Consider the following 21882-nt stretch of genomic DNA (forward strand, 5'->3'; position numbering starts at 1 on the left):
GTAAAAGGAAAATGTTTTCTATTTATATCAGAACTGTTTGCTCACTTACATGCATTTCTTTGTCCAATTTCAGAATGGTTTCTTTCGGGTGTATCACTGCTGAGGTTGTAAGACCAAACACAGGGGGAAAGTCTCCGAAAAAGAGGAGTAAAAACCCAGGGAAACAGCAAAATGTGCAAGGTGGATATTTGCACTATCTGCTTGTTAGATGTGAGAGAGCTTTTTGTATTTGCCTTCTTAGTCACTTCCAAATGAAAGAATCAACAGAGTTCATAATCAGATTAGTCTGTTTGGCAAGGGGGGATGGCAAACAATGAATAAACAACCCGGATTTAATAGCAATCATCTTTTGAGCAGCACATTTTTCTGTTGGTTACCTAACGTCAGTCCTGGCCTGATGAGTAATAGGATGGCAAGTTCCAAGCTCAGATATGCATCTCAAATGAATTAAAACATGACATGAATGTAGAATAACTGCGACTGAGGCGTAAAATAATGGACAGCTGAACTGGTAGAGATTTGAAATAGAGGACTCAGAAGGTGGGGGGGAGGGAAAGGTAAAAATATGAAATGGGAATTTGCTCTTCAAACATGACAGGCTGGGAGTTTTAAACACATGAGCCTGGTCTTTCAGAGCTTGGATGCTAAGGATAGAAGGCTGTGTCCAATTTAAAACAGCAAAATGCATTTTTCCAAGACTGGGTTTTCAGAACTAGGAATCTTGTTTTCTGTGGCTTTGTGTTTTATGATAGATTGCAAGTCTTAGGTCAACTTTTCCTCCACAGCATTTATAATGTCACTTCCTTATGCAGCTCCTTCTGCATCTCTATACAGCTGCCTGCTTCCACCAAACTTGTGGGAGCTTGGTTGCCTTGAGACAACTCCCTTTTGGCAAACAGAGTGGAATTTGGACAAAGGTTTTGAAAATTTGGTTTAACAGGACAGACAGACACAGTTCAAATACCAACTTTTCATAAGGAATCAGTTTCCAAAGGCAGAGATTGATGCCTTTGAATGCGAGTTACAATGTAAAACACTCAGAATGTGAGAGGTGATTTAAGAGTCCTGTGGTTTCTACCACAGCTCCTATTATACTAAATGAAGCAATTGTAGTTGGCAATTCTGTCAGACTCATGAGGTCACTACGTGTATTGGATCTTTCCATATAAGATACACACAGAGTCCCACCTGAGGTGTCAGTGTGACAGCCATCCTACATTTCCAGGAAAAACAAGGCATGGTGAGTAAAGGCTGTGAACTCCAGCTCACTCTGCTTCAGTGCAGAGACAGTGAAATCCCCACAGGCAGAATATGCAACAGACGCTAAAATTGGAACTTGGGCTGGACACTTTATTTGTAATGTGGAATCTTTCATGACTGCAGTTGGGCAGGGACTCAAAATTACATATCTTCTGGCACCTTTGGTTCTATTATGCACGCTGATATTGTGTTGGACCATTGGTTCAACACTGACTCAGAGGGAAGAGTGCCTCAGACTGAATCACTAATGCCATATCCTGCAGCACTCTAGTGAAGCCTTGGCAGTAAGGAAGGATAATTACAGTGTGGTTACTATGACTGACTTTTGAGATGCTTTTATGTATACCTCAGGCATGTTAGTAGGTAAAATGCAGTCAATTTGCTCTGAAATACCCAAGTGTTCTAAGTATATTATTTTCTACCACAAAACTGGCCATACAGATAGAATCCTGTTAGACAAAAACATCCAGCTGAACATTATACTTCGGATTACTCTGTATCTTTTTCACACACATATAATTTCCAAAGGAATAAGTATGAATACAAAGCTACTGTCTTTTAAGTTTGTTCTGCCTTTTAATAACAAATAATGGACAACTATATGCAGGATGTTCTTTCCCTTGCAACAAAAACACTAGTCTGTTTTTCCAGACTCTGAATAACTGCTGAATGGGTAGGTGTGACAGTGGTGCCAGCCTTGCACCATCAACAGAATTTCAGTAATGATGGGCTTAAGTTGTGCCAGGGGAGGTTTAGATTAGATATTAGGAAAAAAAAATCTTTAGAGTGGTGTTGGAACAGGCTACCCAGGAAGGTGGTGAGTCGCCATCCCTAGAGGTGTTCAAGAAGTGTGCAGATGTGGTGCTTCAGGATAAAGTTTAGTAGTTGTGGTAGTTAGGTTATGGTTGGATTCAATGATTTTAAAGGTCTTTTCCATCTTCAGTGATTCTAAGATTCTATGTTTTGTGGACAGACAGCCCAAAGTCAAATGATCCTTGGTGTGAAGGAGACATTTTCACAAGTATTCATGCTAAGATACGCAGAAGCAAAGCTTTAAGATACTTGCGGTGTTTAGTTCTTGTCTTGCATGTTGTCAGATACCACCTGTCAGGAGGCTGCAGGGAAATAGTGATACTGGAGATACTATTCAATATGAAAATGCATCCACATGTTCAGTTAAAGCTATTGATGCTATTTTCATATTTTCCTCAACCAGAATTTCTGTTTCCCTTTTTCACCTCCTCGCACTCCTCAGGTCTCTTGCTTTAAGCAAACCTGTTCTTCCCACCTTCTGAGGATTTTACTGTCTCCTTCCTTCCTCCCTGTGTTAAAATAATCAAAGAAAAAGCCAGGGCCAGCATCAGTCTTGATGAGATTAATAGAGGACAGACAATTTACACATGCAGTGCCATTGTTTCAAGCTGGTTGCAGATTCATTCAGATATCACTGTATCAGTTACAGTCAGTTCATGCTTTCAAGGTTATCTTTGCAACCATGAGGACTAGATACCGTTTTTTAAAAGATAAGATTACTTACAATCTGAAAATGCTGTGAAGGCCATGCAAATGTTCTTAAACTGGATGTTTGACAACTTCTACTAACAGAATAAGATACTAAGCAAGTTTACCCCAAATAATCGAATAGGCTATTTGTTTTCTTTTCTTTGTGTTTCTGTTGTTTCTTCAGTTATCAACTAGAAACACTCAGAGGGACTGCAGGGGTGCAGCCAGGAAGGGGTCCAGGTTTTGTTTTCCATCTGTTCTTTTTATTAAGGACAGAAAGGCCTAGATATTTCACATTACCATGTGAATTAGAAAATGATCTTATCGCTCTGGCAGTCGCGCTGGATTACTTTAGCAGACTGTAATAAAAGCGGACGGCAGAGCGGATGGACTAACGCCGATTTCACATTATGAGGGGCATCCCCTGCGGGGCAGGACCCGCACCAGCCATCAGGCTGCAGCCCCTCCGCTTTGCTTTTGGAGGGGGTGCTGCTGAACCAGCCGCTGGTGCCGAGCAGGCCTTGCCCGCTCCGGCCCGGCGCCGGAGCTCCTCAGCGTGCATCATTCGAGGTGCGGGACTCGGCCGATCGCCCCTGGGCTCGCTGCTGTGTGCTGCTCTACCGGACCCCATAGCAAATCCGCAAGCCGGGACGCAGCGTACCCGAGCCCGAGCCCACCCCGCTGCCATCTCAAAGCGCGGTGTCCCCGGGCAGCCAGGCTGAGGCCAAGGGTCAAGCCCGGGTGTATCGCCCAGTAAGCCCCCAGCCCGCGCCGCAGCGCTGCTCCGGGCAGCACCCGAGCACGGCCGGGCCGGAGCGCAGCTGAGCCAAACGGGGCGCACTGCACCCGCCCCGCCGCCACACCCCCCCACCTCCGCCTGGCGCCGCCCCTGGCACGTGACGGGGAGCGGTGACGCCGCCGTGCCCCGGAGCTGACACTCAGCGCTGGGGCCGCGGCGGGCGGGGAGGGGGACCGGGGAGAAAGAGCTAAGCGACTGCCGCGGCCACCAGAGCGGGGCCCGGGACCGGCCGCGCCCCCGTGGCAGGTGAGGGGCCGCGCCTCTTGGTCCGGTTGTGGAGGGAAGGAGGAGGAGGAGGGCGGGGAGGAGCGTGGCGCCGCCGGGACAATCGGGCAGGGCAGGGTGGCCCTGCGGCGGGCAGAGGGCACGTCCGCGCCCGACACCGGGGCCGGCTCACGGTGGCGGCGGCCCCAGCTCCCCCGGCGCTACCCCGACTCTCCCATCCCGGGGCGCCGGCGGGACGCGCCTCCCGTGCTAGGCGGCCGGCGGGGGGTCGGGGCGGCGCCGCCCCTCCGTGCTCCCCGGTGGCGGCGGCTCCGTTCCGCAGGCGCCACCGGGAGTGCCCGATTGGAGGTGGTGCCGAGAGGCAGCTCCGCACCTGAGCGCTGCCGGTGGGCCCGCGGTGCGGGGGCGGTGCGGAGGCCGGGCAGGGCCGCCCGACCTGCCTTGTGCAGCTGCCGCTCACCTGCTGGGGCTGCGGCCGGCGGGAAACAAAGAGAAGCGGCGGGCAGCGGCGCCGGGGCGGCCGTTCCCGGTTTCCCCCGCTGTGCCCAAGGCGGTTGGACGCCCCTGCGCTAACTTGAGCGCGGCAACTTGGGTGGGTTGGCCGGGGCGAGTCGGTGCGGGTTTGCCGCGCTGTTCATGGCTGGTCGGTGGAGTCAACAACTTAACAAAAGCCCGCGATGAGGAGCGAGTGGGCTGGGGATGTGCTGGGAGCGCGGCAAGGTGTGGGGTGCTGCAGTGTGGCTCTAAAAGTTGTCCTGACAGCTGCTTAGAATGCATCGCTTATTCAGAGCTCTGAGTCACAGGCAGCTATTAAGTGGTTACTTATTATGCCTTTAATTCTTACGGATGTGTGAGCTCTGGGAATCTAGTTGACTTGGAAGTAGTGCTCGATTTCTAAGCGGTGTTAGTAATCTCTGTGGAAACCTTCAAGGAGCGTTTTCATAAAGCTTGTAAATTGTGTTTTGCCTCTATCTTTTGCTTGCTTTTGCATATTTGCATCTATTTTTGTACAACTTTTGCATGCACAAGATGCACACTCTGCAGATGGTTTTTACAGGCACCAGTGAGGACTGGCTGCCTGCATGACAGTATTAACTGAGGAGCTGGTTGTGCTGGAGAAAGAGTAGTGCCCCTTGGAAGAGGTGTGAATTGGGTTAAATTCCAACGAAGCTGCTGTGGGACCAAGTCTCCCAAGCACTGGTTATACAGTACAGATTGGACCCCTGAGAAAACTGCCCGGATAGAAGCAGTCAGAGAATCTAGTGGGCTGTAGCCAAGGTATCTCATCTGTCCTGAACCGGTAAGAATTTATCCTAATTTAGCATCAGTAATTGAGTTTATTTCTGTATCAGCACTGTGGAAGGGTTCATTTCAGCAGTGCATGAAGTTTGATGCTGAAAATGGAAAAAGATTACACAAGGCAACTGCTGCTGCTTTGTAGGACACTGTGAACAAGGTCACACAAAGAATTTTAAGGCGATCAGTTAATATCCTCAGTGGCATTTTTAATAACTGATCATTTGTTTCTGTTGTAAAGTAAATAACAGTTCCTTAGCCATGGTGAATAAGGGATATTTCCCCCCCCCCAAGAGGAAAAGAAATAGCAAAGAGTCTTTTTAGTGCATCTCAAATGTCAGTTACCTGGTTCTAGAAGATCAGAAGAAAATGCTCTAGGAGAGATATGAAGCACCTATTGTGCACCTCCTGGTTTTTATGTATTTGCTTTTTGGTCTTGAGTTCTGGGATAATGCTGAAGTTGAAGTGATCTTATATGATCATGCTATATATATATTGTATATAGTCATACTTAACATTCTGTGTCTTTGTTAGGACTATGCTGCTTTCAAGACCATGCACATGTGCTTCAAGATCAACGTAATGGGCATTGTTCTGTGGTTGAGATGGAGTGCCATGAGGAGGGGATCATGTTGCTGTAGGGTTGAAGTTGTCCCAGGAACTTGGGCATACTTTTGAGAGAAACTAAAGGTCTCCAAACTCTTCTTAGGGGGCTGAAGCTGTCGTGTCAGGGTCTGATTAGAAAAGGCCTCCTTTTGTGTTGACGCACATAAAGCCTGGCTAGCGGGAAGCGTTCACATGGAACGCCTTGATGTTAGGTTTGCACACATGTGGTCTGGGCCTGGCCCTGGGGAGGAGCAGAGGGAGGAGCTGACCTCTGCAAACACTCCAGTTTGCCACCCTTGCTCAGGCTTCTTGGATGAGTAAGAGATGGGAACGGTTCCCATCGGAAATTGGAGCACAAGTTGAGCCATGGGTGGATACTGGGTGAAAGAGCTGAGCATGACAGGATGCTGGGCTTATGCACCCACAGGTGTCCTGTCTCCTAGGACCACATGAATGATCTGCAAAATGGTGGAATTCTTTTGTTTCTGCTGGGGGATGTGGCCTAGCTTGGTAGTAGTCAGGGTTTTCTTCACCAGCAGAAAAGTATGGCCTGAGTCTCTTATGAATAACTTTTCTTGGGTATTTGTTGTCAATGGGGCCAGCAGGTATTGAGACTTTAAGTGTTAAAGCTTACAGGTGTCCTCTGTGGAAATAAATAAATCTTTGTCCTCTGATTAGGGTTCTTCAGCCTTCTTACCCAAAGCAGGTGCCATCCAGAAAAAAACACACCACCACAGTGAGTTTACAGTGTCAGAGCTGCCATATTGCTTCAGTTGTTGACTCCTTGCAAAAGGAAGTAATTTCTCCAAATGTCAATACTGTGTATTCACATCTGAATTCTAAGCCACTTACAGCAGAGTTTTGGTCAAGGCTTCCATGGCTCTTTAGCCTGAGTTCCATGAGACAGACACCTGGACCCTTCAAAGGACATTACAGTTGCCTCTCTCCCAGGCTGTGCATAGGGTCCAGGCAGTCTGCCTTCTATGGCACAGCAGCTGCATTAAAAATACTCGAACAAAATGAAACTTACTGCATCTGGATCTGTGAAATGAAGGCCATGGTAGATGTTTGTAGGCCTGCAGGGTTAATGCTTGTAGTTGTTAAATTTACTGAGAGATTTCCCATCTATACTGTAGGTGTCTCTTCTCTGTTGAGGCAGAGAATTAGAGCCTTGCTTGATCCTGATGATGTGATCTGTTTATAAAACTGTTTTAGTGTCCTGGCCAAAAGCAGAACACAGCCTGTCTCTTTTTGATCCTATGTTCAACATTACCAAATATTTGCTGTTGACTTGATAATTTTGCAGCTTGGATGAAAGAACAAAAATTGTGCTGCTTATTTTTGGCGTTTCTTTTCTTTTCTTGGAAAGAGATGGGGCTGCAGAGCTGACTTCAAGAGTGGATGGAGCTATTTTTGTATCTACTGTATTTTATTTGACTTGTATGTCTCAAAATTCTGGGTTTAAAAAAAAAACCAACCTCAGCAACTTGATGAACCTGCCTGTCTTGGGAGAAAAAAAAAAAGGACAAGCATACTCTCTGAATGAATTGGCAAAAGAGAAATGAAAAAAAATCCATGCTTTAAAACACTTGGTAGCTCTGTGGGAAACCGTGGGCTTGTGTTAATCTTTCTGGTTTCTGTGTTGGAGAAGGAGAAACAGCATGAGGACTCATTCAACACTGTTACAACTTCCAAGGAAGCAGACCTTACAGGTAGATTGTAGCTCAGAAGCACTTGCATGGTTCTGGTATGTGACCTTGAAGCCCTGAAAGGGGTTGGTAAGGAGCTTTGAGAAGCGTTGGGAGGAGTCAGGTTTAGCAACAAGGAAAAAAAGCCGTTTGTATGGCAGAGCTGCTGAATCCAGGAAGAGCGTGGGAATGGCTGCAATTTGTTCATTTTAACCTTCTGCTACAGTTGCTAAACAACTGCAGGGCTCCACTTAAAAACACCTATTTATGTAGAACAGCAGGTAAGCAAGTTGTTTTGTGCTGAGACTGTAAATAGACTAGAATGCTGTGAATGTCAGTGTACCATTTTATGGTACAGAAAGTAAACACCAGAACCCTGACGTTCTTTTCCTACTGCTTTGTGCGCCTACTGTCAGTTCTGTTGTATGTGTTGCCATCATTCCTTCTGCCAAGGCCTGCATAAAATTGTAACTCTGACCTTGCAGTTCCATTTGGAGTGATGTAAAAATGATAGTAGCTTTCAAGTTGGCTGTAGGAAGTGCTTCCTGGAAGTGAAAAGACGATGAACTGTGGGAGAAAGACACAGTTTAAAGATGGGCACTTCTCTCTTGGTGTCATACTTGAGCTTTGGAGCTTCGTTTTCTTGAGTTGTGTGGGAGATATGGTGTGGGGCTTGTGGTGGTATATTTTATTTATTTTTTTAAGGCTCAGACCAAATAGCAGAACTAGAGAAAGAAAAATTGATGAACTGTTAGAGGTTGCTGCTTCAGCTCTCCCAGAAGTCCTTTTTAAATTGTTTCTCTCCTCAGTCCCATTTGGGGCAGCTGAGTTCACTCTGCTTGTGTGTGCCGTGTGGAATTGCATTAGTTCCACTCTGTGGCAGGGTGAGCCCTACAGATCTCATCACAAAGTCTTAACTTGCAGAGTTGCAAGTTTCTACATAATTTCTCTCATTCATGAAACATGCCCTTTTTTAAAAGATCAGTTTGTTAACCCTTACAAGATTAAACGTGGCAGCATTTGATCTGAATTCTCCTATGTTCTGTTTGAATGCTAGAGATCTTCCCCTCTACTTTACACACTTGGACTTTCAAGATGAAGAAATCTTACCTTTCATGTTAATTTACTATGTTGTATTCAGTGTTAAGTTGGTGAGACTGATGCTTATCCACTCATTGTGACATCAATGCTTCATTATTAAATAGAGACATGGGTGCTCACAGGTGAGGATTCAGTGTCTGGATTATAGGATCCTGAAAGATCATTTTAGATTTTGGTTTCATCATTGTTGGGTTTTTTAGACCTTAAACTTTCAGTTAGGTTGGGTTTTCTAGAAGCTAAATGCCACAAAAAGCAAAGTAAATACTCAGAATACAAACCACTGAAACCAAACTGTCTTGGAAATTTGAATGCTTTTGTTTGATACTGCCACAGTTATTTCTTTAAATTAAATTCTATAATTTAATCTATGGCAATTTATAAAAGAAATAAATCTATGATACTGCCTGTTTTATAGACATGCTGGATGAGGAATTGTCTGGATGGCCATGCTCAGAGAACTGTGGTCAATGGCTCAAATGGAGACCAGGGACAAGTGGCATCCCTCAGGGATTGATACTGGGACCAGTGCTGTCTAACATCTTTGACAGTGACATGGACAGTGGCATTGAGGCACCCTCAGCAAGTTTGTGGATGACACCAAGCTGTGTGGTCCAGTTGACACACTGGAGGGAAGGGATGCCGTCCAGAGGGACTTTGACAGGCTTTAGAGGTGGGCCCAAGCCAACATCAAGAAGGGCAGCAAGGCCAAATGCAAGGTCCTACACCTGGGTTGGGGCAGTCCCAAGCACAACTACAGGCTGTTCAAGAAGTGGCTCAAGAGCAGTCTCAAGGAAAAGGACTTGGAGGTGCCAGCTGATGGAAAAACTCAGCATGAGCTGGCAATGGTCACTGGCAGCCCAGAAGGCAGCGGTGAGCTGGGTTGCATCAAAAGCAGTGAGAGCAGCAGGACAGAGAGGGGATTCTGCCCCTCTGCTCTTGCTTGAGACCCCACCTGCAGCACTAGTCCGTTTTGGTGGCCCTGGTGTAAGAGGGACACAGTAATGCTGGAGCAGGTCCAGAGGAGTGCCACAAAGAGTTGGGGCTGTTCAGCCTGGAGAAAAGGCTCTGGGGAGGCTTTAGAGCAGCCTTCCAGTACATGAAGAGGGCTACAAGAAATCTGGAGAAGGACTTTATACAAGGGCTTGTAGTGATAGAATGAGAAGGAACAGCATTAAGATTGTGGAGGGTAGATTTAGATTGGAGATTAGAAAGAAATTCTTTACAGTGGGGGTGGTGAGACACTGGAACAGGTTGCCCAGGGAGGTCGTGGATGTTCCCTCCCTGAAGGTGTTGGCCAGGTTGGATGAAGCCTTAAGCAAGTTGAGCTAGTGGTAGGAGTCCTTGCCCATGGCAGGGAGGTTGGAACCAGATGATCTTTAAGGTCCCTTTCGACCTAAACCATTCTATGAATCTATGAACTAGACAGAGGCAACATGAGCTGCAGCCTCAGACAGCCTGGGTCATTTCCTTCTCCAGTTAGGTGGAGATTAACAGGACATACAGCGTGAACAGACCACAGATTGCCAGCCCATGCTGAACTTGATGGCAGGGGTATAGCAGTGTAAGAATGCTTAAGGGATCTCGTAAGGAATTGTGAACATGCCGAAGGGACTTCTGAAATGAAAGAGGAATGAAAATAAGCAAATGATAACCTTTTGAATATTTTGATTAAAATCAGTGTAGTAACACAGTTCCAAGAGATTGACTCAAACTAGCTCCACCCTCCCACCCCCCAAACCCCTCGATGATCAATCAACATTATTTAGTAATGGAAACAACAGGCTTAATGAGTCACTTGATAGCAGGAGGCATGTGTGAATAGGAGAGTTAAATTGGTGACTAAGTTGTTCTTTCTGTTTTATTACTGAGAATGGTATTTGAAAATCTTAAATTCTTCAAATACCTAGATGCTAGGATTCTGGTGTTTGCTCTCTCCACACAAAACAACTTGCTTACCTGCTGTTGTGTGTAAATAGATGTTTTCAAGTGGAGCTCTGCAGTTGTTAGAAACAATTAATTAGGTTGAGTTTGACATGAATTGAATAGGCAGCTATTTTTGAAATGATTTGCCTCTGAAGCAATTACTTTATTATTACATTTTTTTTTTTCCCCCTTACAGTGCTGATTATTAACAGGAAAATAACACTTCAGAAACAGAATGTGGCTTACCTTTTGCCTGAACAGGTGAAGTCTTTTCAAACAGAAATGGCTGATAAAGGCGGGAAGATCCTTCCAGGACAGTTGTACATCGAAGTGGAGTACGACTACGAGTACGAGGCCAAGGACAAGAAAATTGTGATTAAACAAGGGGAAAAATACATCTTAGTGAAAAAGACTAATGATGATTGGTGGCAAGTCAAAAGAGATGAAAATTCCAAACCCTTCTACGTGCCAGCACAGTATGTGAAGGAAATACCACGCAAAGCGCTGATGCCACCTGTTAAGCAGGCGAGCGTGCTGCCAAATAACGCTTTGAAGCTGACACACGGATTACAGAGATCAACAGAAAATGTGAATAAGTCACCAGAACTTTCTAGTTTTGGAAAATCTTCCCCAGTTCAAGTGTCTTGCTTAGTTCGAGATGCCAATCAAAATCTGGGACCGAGCAGTAGCCCTGGTCAAACTCTTGGTTTGGGTCTGGACCTTACCCAAAACAATGGAAAACTTAACAGTGAGTTGCAATCTCCCAAGGTTTCCAATCAGTATAGAACCATCTCCATGGGTCATTTCCCATGTCCAGAATTCTTGGAAATAGAGAAGACCAGTTTTTTGCATGAACAATCATGTGATTCAGCAGGAGAAGGCTCAGAAAAAATTCACCAAGATTCAGAGTCTGGAGATGAACTGAGTAGTAGCTCCACAGAACAAGTGCAGGTAAGCTAGAAAATGGTCCCTGGAGATTGGTGTGGTTTTCCTTTCATTTCCTTGTTGCCACAATTGCTTGCTGCTGTTTTGAGATTTATTCCTAATAAATTCAGATTGTTTAAGTAAAAATGCCTTTTCTCAGCGTGAACTGGTTATTGAAGTCTCAGCAATTGATGTGTATAGCTCCACTCCTTCCAAAAGCAGCTTGCTTTGGGGATTAATTCCATTTGTGTTATCCTGTGATTGAATGTTGCAGAAGTGCTTTTGTTCTATATGAAGGTTTTGTGTTGACACTGGATTTGGGTTGCATTTTCTTCCACAGGAAGGGAGCCTACCACAGCAACTCCTCACTTCTTGGCTTGTTGAAATAATGGTGCTAGTTACTGTCAGCTTTCCCTAAGTATGTGTATAGATAGTGTAAGAGCTGTAAATTGATGTATTAGTGGGCTCAATAGTTTAAAAGCAGCACACTTAAGATTTATATGGAGTTTAATTTCTGGCCTGATTATTTTATTTGTACTCTTGTTGTAATGAGGCAGCCTTGCCAATTCTGCTTCTCACAACTTTCCTCCGTGTTAAAAACTCGAAACATGTGAGTTTAATTAGTATGGAAGAATCTCAGGAATGATGTACTCCCACTTCAGGCTAAAACTGGTCATTGATGGCCTTTTTACTTAGTAAAGTGGTTTCTCTCACTTAATTTTTATTTATTTATTTATTTTCCAACAGGCCTCCCCCCACCCCCACCCAAAGATTAGCACTGACTTAGATAATCAGGTCACTTCTGGTACAGAGTAACCAAGTTAATTAGTCTATTTTAATCCAGGTTTTTCTTGAACTCTGTGTGTGTGTGTGCACAGACATAATTATGTGTGTATAGAGATATGATATTCCCTTCCTTTACCTTTTTGTAGGGAGATGTTAAATTATTGCACAATTCTAAGGTTAAAAGCTCCTTTGTCTTGAACTGTCTGACTCTGTAATGTGAATATATCGTTGCTTGGGTACAAAGTGATCATTACATTAAATCCCACTTGCTGCCATATATTCAGAGTACCAAGGGAGCTCATTTCAGGGTGGTATTCAAATAAGACTTTAGAAATAAGAGGTAAAACTTTTTCAGAGAGCTGTGAATCAGGACTTTGCTAATAAGACACAATTAAGGCCAAGCTGCTTAGTTAACAAGTGAGTGTGAGTCTGGAACTGTAGAACTTATGTGTGTATATATATTTATTGAAATAGTCAGATTCAGTAGGTGTTCAATATCCTGATCTACTCTTGGACTTCAGAGTTTCTCTAGTTATGGGACTTCATGCCTCTAATACTGAATAAGTAGGATTAGTGAATGGAATTTATCTTTCAGTAGTTTCTCACTTAGGCAGTGTGAAGATTGATCAATTTTCTTGCACTTTCTTTACAGCAGTGCCCTTGTGCACTGTAGTTGAGATGAGCCACTGAGAAGATGGAAGGGTGAAATAATGATTAGGTGCTTGTTTTAGAAGCCTGTGTAGTGGCTAGTCTACTGCCATAGTAATCAATTGCCAAACAAATTACGCAGATGAGTAGGAAATGCTTAGAACGTATAGCCTGCTTTAAATAGTTCACTATGCTAAGGTTATATCCTATGTGAAGACAGTTCCTCCTACTGTGAGCTAGGAGGCTTTCCTCCCCCTCTACTCTGCCCTGCTGAGACCACATCTGGGATACTGTGTCCAGTTTTGGGCTCCTCAGTTTAGGAGGGACAGGGATCTGCTGGAAAGAGTCCAGTGGAGAGCTGCGAGGGTGATTGTGGAACTTAAACATCTCTCCTGTGAAGAAAGACTGAGAGACCTGGGGATGTTTAGTCTGGAGAAGAGAAGGCTGAAAGAGGATCTTATCAATGTCTATAAATATGAGGGGTGAGTGTCAAGAGGAAGGTGCCAAGCTCTTTTTGGTGATGCCCAGGGATATTTCAAGGAACAACAGATACAAGCTAGAACACAGGAGGTTCTGCCTCAGCATGAGGAAATACTTTTTTGCAGTGAGGATGGCAGAGCCCTGGAGCAAGCTGCCCAGAGAGGTTGTGGAGTCTCCTCCTCTGGAGACTTACCAGAACCTGCTTGAATGAGTTCCTGTGTGACCTGCCTTAGGTGATCCTGCTCTGGCAGGGGGCTTGGACTCGATCTCTAGAGGTCCTTTCCAACCCCTAACATTTTGGGATGACTATAGCTAGATGTGTTTCCTTCTCTAAAGTAGATTAAGTTAAGGTTATGTGGGTGCCTTTTGTCAGACAAGAAGAAACACACAGCCCACTGCTCAGTTTCCACTGGGCTTTGTGACTGTTGATGCTTTAGCACTCAGTCTTTTCACCTTACCCCCCAAATAGGTTGTAGTGTTGAGTCAAGTTTAAGTTTGGATCTGAGCAGGTCAGCTGTGTGCATATTGGTAGTCTATACGGGGCTGGGGAAGATCTGAGGATGGGAATTTTCACAGTGCTTATGAAATGATAAACCCTAAAAATGCCACACTTGGGCTGTGGAAGAAGGAGGGCAGTGTCTGAGTGGTGTTGCTGAAGAGCCTGCTGTTGTCAGGGTCCTGGGTGACAGGAAGGCAAATGCTCACCGTGCCCTGCAGTCGTCTTATTTTAAAACTGTGAAGTAAGTTAATCTGGTTGTGCAGAGTCACAAGCTCTTTAAGCACAATGAAAAGGTTTGACATTTAGTAGCCATGGGGATTAAAGCCGCAGCAGCAGCGGCACTGATGTCAGTGTTAGCTGAGGCTGGGTGCTCGGGGTGCCAGCCTTCTCGCTGGAACAGCCTCCCGGCTTTTTGTAGAATGCTTTCAATAATGAGCGTTGTTTAGTAGAAATCAGCTGTGCAGAAATTAATGGCTCAGAAAGCTGTTTTTATTGCTCTTTAGTCTGTAGTGAGAACAGCAAGTTCCCAGCTTTTACGCACAAACAGGATTTTGCTTCACAAGGCCGACTGTGGTTCTCCCTCCCCTGCCTGCTGTGGAGTCCAGTTTTATGCAGTCTGCATTATAATACACTCTAAGCTACAGGTGTTTTCTCTTGAGCTTGGAAGATTAGAAGCTAGACTGACCCTAATAATACCTTTGTGTAGGTGATTTTTCTGGGGGAGGGTTGGGGTGATTGCCCACCTTTCACTGTTATTTTCAGTATCCTGAGTACAAATGTATGGGATGCAGAGGAATGCTTCTCTTTCTTGAAAGAGATGGGTGCATTATTCTCTGTAGGCTATTCTGCTCTTTCCCAGTAATGAAGTGCAGGTTCTGCAGCTGTACAGTGTCAGGCTCGCTGCTGTGGAAATACTGGAAGAGCTAGAATCTCCGAAGTGCTGCACAAAGGGAGGGTTTCTTTAGTATTATATGAAATGAAGGGGATAGAGAGGTGACAGTGTGAGCAGGAGAATTTGCTAATGAAGATGTAAGCAAATGAGTGGTGGAGAGAAAAGATTATAATTGGGTAATGAATATTCTAGACGTGCTACACAAAGAAATTCCAGCTATTGAGTGCAGCTCTGGTGCATAAGGCATTGTAAGAATTAGATGTTAGTTCATGGATTTCAACTGTAGGAAGGCTGCAGCTAATTAGAGGAAGTAGGGCTTGAATGGAAACAAGCTTCAATTTAATCAGATTTAAATCTCGTGTGGAGACTATAACTGCAGGCAGAATTGGAATTGAAAGAAATGGTTCAGGACTGCACAGCTGGGCATAAGAGTCTCTGATAGGGTGGTGGTGCTTAAAACTGGGAGAATCAATGAAATTCAGTAACAGTTTAGGGAAATGGTGTCTGTGTCCTCATCCCACAGGAAGGGCAGAAAATAATACTCAGAAAGACCAGGGATAAAGGGAAAAGTTGAACAGGAAAATTCTGTAGCAGAAGTACTTGAAAGGAGGAGATGGGAGGTCCCAGCAGTATGCAGGACAGCCCTGAGTGGAAAAAAAGGTGATGTGTTCAGACCTGTCTAAAGAGGAAAGAAAAGCTGATGCAAAAAAGGAAGACATTTAGCAGTGGAGCTCTGGGCAGTGTTTGCAGGTGAAAGCTACTAACAAGTTTTGAGAGAGAAGGCGTGCAGACAGGCTAAGAGTTGGGTAGGCTCAGAGATCATGTCAAGAATGGTTAGATGTTATCTTTGAGGGTGATACTTTGCAATAGAATCATGGCAGACAGAAATTAAAAGCTTACTTTTAGCAATGCTAATGTATAACCTACGTGAAAGAATGTTTCTGATGAGCGTTGCCTCCTCTTCTGTCATAGGAGACATAGAATGTATGTAGGAGTAAAACACATGCACTGCCTTAATGCTGCTTTTTATGCTTATTAAAAGTTACTTTTAGTAGCAGGTTGGTTTTAATCATTATAAATATAGGCAGTGACCTATTTGCAAAGATTGTTCTGTCTTTCATCCTCTTTTACTAATTGACTATTGCATAAACTGAAGCACTAAAGGGGATTATCACTAGGATGACTCTTTTGCTTTAATTCTGTGTGGTCAAGATCTGGCAAAGAGATCTTCCTGTCTTACCTTTGCAGTTTCTGTGGGGTTGCTGTAAATTTTGTAATTGAGAAAACTTGCCCCCCACACCTTCTGGTGTTTTCTGTAGAAGATGTGAGATCTGGACATCTTAGCATTCTTGGTTTTGTCACTTACTTGAAAGACTGGTGGCAGTTCATTAGTGTTCGGCTGCCTTATCGGTCTAACATTTTGTTTCATTCATTTGCCCAAGGAATTAATAACTTGACAGTATGAAGGAAGCACACAATATGTAACCAAACTCTCACCAAACTGAGCATGTTTACACATTCAGGGCATGTATAATCTAATATTTCAACTTACACTTTTGAGCACTGTCTATTTAATGCCTCAACCCCTTAAAACCATCATTTGGAATGATGTTGAAATATGCCCATAATTAATGAGGTGATGAATAGCTTTCAATAAGGAACCAAAAGCTTTATGATGTAAGGAATTTTGTACTTTTTAAGTGTTTTTTTTTTTTTCTTTAAATTTTGCATAATTCCAGTAATTGCTGCTAGAACTTTATAAACAGCTTGAAATGTTTCCTAGCTTACGTCAGTAACTGAATGTTTTCTATGCAGGACCTTTAAGGAATAGCTTTCCAGGCTTCTTTTTTTCCTACTCAGTAACAAAAGGCCAGTATCTGTCTGTCTATCTGGAACAGGTTGTCCAGGGAGTTGATAGAAGCCCCATCCCTGAAGGTTTTTAAGGCCAGGCTGGATGTGTCTCTGAGCAACCTGATCTAGTGTGAGGTGTCCCTGCCCATGGCAGAAGCGTTGGAACTGGAACAAGAGGACACATTCTCAAGCTGCACGAGGGGAGGTTTAGACTGGATGTTAGGAAGAAATTCTTCATAGAGTGATTGCCCATTTGGAATGGGCTGTCCGGGGAGGTGGTGGAGTTGCTGTCATTGGAGGTGTTTAGGAGGAGACGTGATGGGCTGCTTGGTGCCATGGTTTAGTTGATTAGATGATGTTGGATGATGGGTTGGATGCGATGATCTTGAAGGTCTCTTCCAACCTGGTCTGGTCTGGTCTATTCTATTCTATTCTATCCTTGAGGTTCCTTCCAACCAATTCTATGATTCTATCAAGTTTTCCTTTACAGTGTTGCTGTTTGTGATCAGCTTTAAGTGCTGCTAATATGTCAGTCAGCAGATAGCTGTCCCGCTCTGTCCCACTGAGTATTACTGCATTTAGGTGCCCTAGAATAAGGATGCACAATGTCCCACTAACACTGCCTACAGCCTGTATGCTCCTCTGAACTTCCCCGCTGCAAATAAAACTGACCTTAAAAAATCTCACAAAACAAACACAAGTTGTTATCTGTGTGAGGCAACCTGGGAGACGAGTTAGTTGTAGCTGGCTGGCTTGTACTAATAGTAGTGTCTGAATGCTCAGCTGGCTGAACAACAGACCCACCTGGTACGTGCAGTTTGGTGTTGTGCTTTCAGAGTGGGGAAAAAAGGAACATCCAGAGCACTGTTAAAATTCTTCCAGTGGCAACAGTCTTCTGATTTCTTTTTTAACCCCTGTTTGTCTTAATTTCATGCATGAAGTGATAAAGTGGAACTTCCAAGGTGTCAGCTTACATTAGCAAACCTCTGCCTTTCATCCCGGTAGAACTACTAACTGGCTCAAATGATGCTGAAGCTGAAGTGCTTAAGGAATAATAGACATAATATAGAATTAATTTAATTTTCCTTTTATTCTTATTATTTTTTTACCATCTAGAAAAATTTAATTCCTAATGTGCAATGTGAGGCTTGGTGCCTGTTGTCCAACCTGCCTCTTCTTTTGAAGTAGTCCAACATACCACCCTCAGCAGGGGTGATGGATGGCAGAATCTCTGGGGATGGTGGAACAAATGCTGAAAGAGAAGCTAGGAGAAGGACTGGGTGTTTTGTCTGACTGCTGGCTAAACTGAAAGCAGCTGGAGATACTGGGCACTTCCTTGTTCTCCACTGGCACTGCTTCTGTCGCTTTTATGTCCAGGAACCTCAGACACAGAACAAACTTAAATTGCTTTGTACTAAACAAAACCCCGTTGGAGAATATTCGATCCTATCTTGTTCTTGCACATAACTGAATATAAACAACTGCATTTGATGTGTCTTTACCTACTTACTGTCTAGGCAGTTGTTTAATGTTGCAGTGCCTGCCTGTGGAGTAAATGTGCTGTTATTTTGTACAATTCTAAAGAAAGTATCATTTGTTTCACAGCACTGTGACAAAAGGATGGGGAACATATGACTGGGTAGAATAAAATGCAGAACACATCTTTTTCTTTTTCCTTTTTTTTTCCCCCCTTTTTTTTAGGCAGCTCTCTCTGGAATGGTAGACATTTGTGCTTTAAAAAAAGGAAAGTCAAATCTATGCATATCGAGTCCCCAGACAGCTGATACTTCTCTGACGTGCCTTACCAGATAGGTTTGGTTTAAATAGGATGGAGAGGAACGGGTTTTGCTCTTACGTGGAGTTTGAACCCATGCTAAAGAACAGTGCTTTTGGACAAAGCAGGCTTTCAGGATAGGACCATTTGAAGATTTTTTCAAAACACTTTTGTGATGGTGAGTAATTGGGCAATGTAGTTATGGCTCATTTTTGGCAATTTTAAATTTAGTCTATAGACTTCTATGGTTCTATTTTAACGTGGTGTCTGAGCTAGTTCTTGGGAAAGGCAGTTACTTTTTAATAGAATGTTTTATGGAAGTGCTAGGTTAAGGCAGAGGAGCCATTAAACAAGAAAAGAGAATGTCAGGAGTAGGAAACAGAGCAAACCAAAAATGTAGAACTTAATTCTGTGGTATTTCTGTATTTTTAAATAGCATGCAGTTGCAGGTCTGCCTCTTCTTGATAAGAAGCCAATAGTGCTGAAAATAGCATAGAAGAGGTGAAAAGTATGAGCAGAGATGTGGAACAGCTCCTGTGTGGAGGCTTTCCGCAAACCTTACATGGTACTCGGTGCACATTTAGTACTCCATATGGAGGAGTCCTGAGTTTTAAGTTGGTATTGTAATTATTGATCCTGAAATAGCTGAGAGATTGTTGAGAAGTAAAGGACTTAACATTTGGGGGGCGGTTATTTTACTTCTCTTTCAACAGTTTTTATCTGCTTGCCCTCTCTTTTATTTGAGGTCTCTTCCAACCTTGGTGATTCTGTGATTCTTTTCTTTTGTAAACTCTTGACAGAGATTTAGAGCTTGTGCACAATGATGCTCTGAAAACTGGCATAGATATTTGGAGTCTATGTTTTAATTAATTCTAATTCTCTGTCTGATAAAACATTTAATTCTAATTCTCTGTCTGATAAAACATTTAAAACACCTTTGTAAATGAAAGCCAGAAGTGGAGGAACTGTCTGAATGAACCAAGCTTGTTGTTTATGTTGGGTTTTGATGCTACATTATCTAACTTAAACTCTGTTTGTAGTAAAATCCATGATTAGAACTTCTGGCTTAATCTGAAATTGCATATTGTCTTTTGAATTTAATTTCCATAGTTTGAAGTGCTCCCTGTTTTTAACAGTTTGCCTGGGGCTTCTAGGCGATCTTTGGGTTATCTGGTTACACCAAGGAGCTTCCTTGTGTTCTCTTTAAATGCAGTGCTGAAGCAGAGTTTGATGTATGTTTTCTAGTGGTTGTTGCTGTCTTTCTCTTGCTTTCGTAGATTATCACCCAACTGAGTCATTTGCTGCTCTAGTCACCACCTAGTTCTACAAATATTTATTGCCAGTACAGCTCTGCAACAGAGTGGTGTTGGCTTAAGCTGTATTGTAATACTGTAAATGTATCAGTAGCCCATACTTAGTCCTTTATTGCAACTCAACAAGTCATAAATAGTTCAGTGCGAGATCTGGACTTGGAGGACACACTTGCCTTTTTTTTCATGTCATTGATGTGAAGGGACTTCTATAACTATTGTGCTATGTAAGGAAATACAACATACTATGTCTGATAAAACTCCAAAATACTCAAACTTTCTGGATCTCAACTAATTGTTCAACCTGCTTCATCATGTTGGATAGACATTTCTTTACTAGACAGCTTGATGGATTGCTAGGATTTTGTTTAGGAGTGCTTCATGCTCCAACAGGTACCTTATACCACGTTGCACATAGCCACTGTTTGTTATTTAAGTCTTTTAGAAGAAGCTTTATCCTGTGGTAAAGTGTTGAAACACTGAATAAGAGTTTCCTGTGTGGCTTTGATTTGACTGCTTTTCCTGTTGAAATTGAATAAAGTTGCTTTCTCCCCTGTTGCTGCCAATGATCTGTCAACATGTCAATTCCTGGTTATCTGCAGCCATCTCTGAGAGCTAATAGATGGCTGTCATGCATAACTGCATTGTGCTTTAGGACTATTTATGGGTGTAGGTATATACATCTATATAATTACACAAATCAAATATATAAAGATATAAAAATGTCAGGGGCTGCTGTTCTGTTTCTTGAGAACACTTGGATTTGCATCTCATATCGTGCAACTACCAACCTTAAACTCCTTCACAAAATTTTTTGAGATGTACTCATCAATATTGCCTTTTAAAATCTTTCAAGTAAGTCTGTGTCCTGTCTGTGTCTCTGCCCTCTCTCCCAGGTGCTGCACTCTAAATTCTAATGGGCACATTTGTGCTGCTCTAAGGCCTTGTCCTTCTCATACCCTAATGTGTGTTACTCCCTAGTGCTCACAACCTCAGGCTATGCCAGAGGATTTCCTTGCTTCCTCCCAGGTGTGCAATTCACAGCTGGGCTCTGTGGCTGCCCTGCTTTAGGCAGGGAGCTGGGGAGGAGCTCCTGGAGAAGAGGCAGTGGCCAACTGTCATCCAGCATTGTCCTTCCCACCCTTTGCTCATTGCTGAGCTCAGCCACTCAGGCCTGTGCCCATGGCAGATCCTAATCGATTGTGTTCATGTGACTGCCTGAGGAAAGAGGATGTTCAGGGTGAGGGAAGTAAAACTGCAGAAATAGATTTTTTGTTGTTGTTCCACGATCTTCTAACTAAGAGAGACCTGTCTCAGTTCCTTCTCTTCCCAAGTTTGAGAGCATTTGTTCCTATAAGCTGTGATGCAACAAGGTGTAAATTTTCCTTTGAGTTGTGCTTTCCAGGTAGCTGTACATGTAAAAGTGGTATTACATCCTTCTGTGCTGTTTCTTAGGTGATAAGTTGCTATTGTGACCCTCAGCAGAGCTTGTGCTCAAAATATTATATATATATATATAAATTTTTTTTGGTAGAAACCCAGGAAAACCTAAATCCCAACTTCTTTGCTAAAGTCTAGCTCTGGCCTCTTTTATTTCCTTGCTTAATAAAGCTCTAAAGCCTCAGCAGATTTTGTCCAAACTCACTGTGTGATGATGCCCCATGCAGCATTTGTGAGGGCTGTGATGATCATGACTGCTTTCTACCTGCTGTGTGGCTTTGACACACTGCATATTAAAAAAAGCATGGACATTGGTGGGTAAGAAGACATTAAACTGATAGTTTCTTTCTTTGCAGTTGATTTTTGAGGGGGGAAGTTTTTCACTCCAGTTTGCAGGGCTGTATTTAAATGCTGTGTCCATAGGCGGTCGTTGAAATTTCGTGTGTTTATCTTGCTCTCACTTCATCTTCTCCCAGTGGCTCCTTACTGCCTGTCCAGAAACTGCTGCTTTGCTTCGCTGTGTGTGATGTTAAACTGTGATTTGAGCACTGAGGACGAGGCTTTGTTGCTGTCTTTGGTATGTCTGGATCTGGGCTTGAGTGCAGCCTCAGAATTGTGGTAAAGTAAATAAGATTCCACAGATACTAAATCTGTTTATATCTTCTTAGCCATCATCTTAAACCCCAACTTTGTTAATATCTAATTTTTTTAATGAAATGGTAGTGGCAGGCTGATTTTAACATCTATTTTAATGTTGAATCACAAAATTAAGTGCCTGAAGTACACTTACTTACTCCGGATACTGAATTGCAGCAATAGCTGTTCTTGAAAGTGAAAAAAAAAAAATATTCTTGCTAGTGTAAGGAAAATAAAGGAG

The 21882-nt window shown here is 43.4% G+C and overlaps 1 protein-coding gene across 8 annotated transcripts in view; it reads left to right on the forward strand.

Annotated features, from left to right (window-relative positions):
- The window catches only part of ARHGAP12 (Rho GTPase activating protein 12), a 91035-nt gene that overhangs the window by 16043 nt on the left and 53110 nt on the right, over positions 1–21882 (forward strand). For 7 of the 8 annotated variants that reach the window (XM_054171343.1, XM_054171346.1, XM_054171345.1 and 4 more), the window contains exons 1-2: positions 3681–3808; positions 10598–11352. In XM_054171343.1, coding sequence (XP_054027318.1) covers positions 10684–11352 — 669 coding nt within the window. In that variant the 5' untranslated portion in view covers positions 3681–3808; positions 10598–10683. Of the gene's footprint in view, positions 1–3680; positions 3809–10597; positions 11353–21882 lie in introns of those variants that run through there. The other variant, XM_054171344.1, reaches the window with a different exon arrangement.

The sequence above is a fragment of the Dryobates pubescens genome, chromosome 21 (genome assembly GCF_014839835.1).
Source record: "Dryobates pubescens isolate bDryPub1 chromosome 21, bDryPub1.pri, whole genome shotgun sequence".
Taxonomy (NCBI): domain Eukaryota; kingdom Metazoa; phylum Chordata; class Aves; order Piciformes; family Picidae; genus Dryobates; species Dryobates pubescens.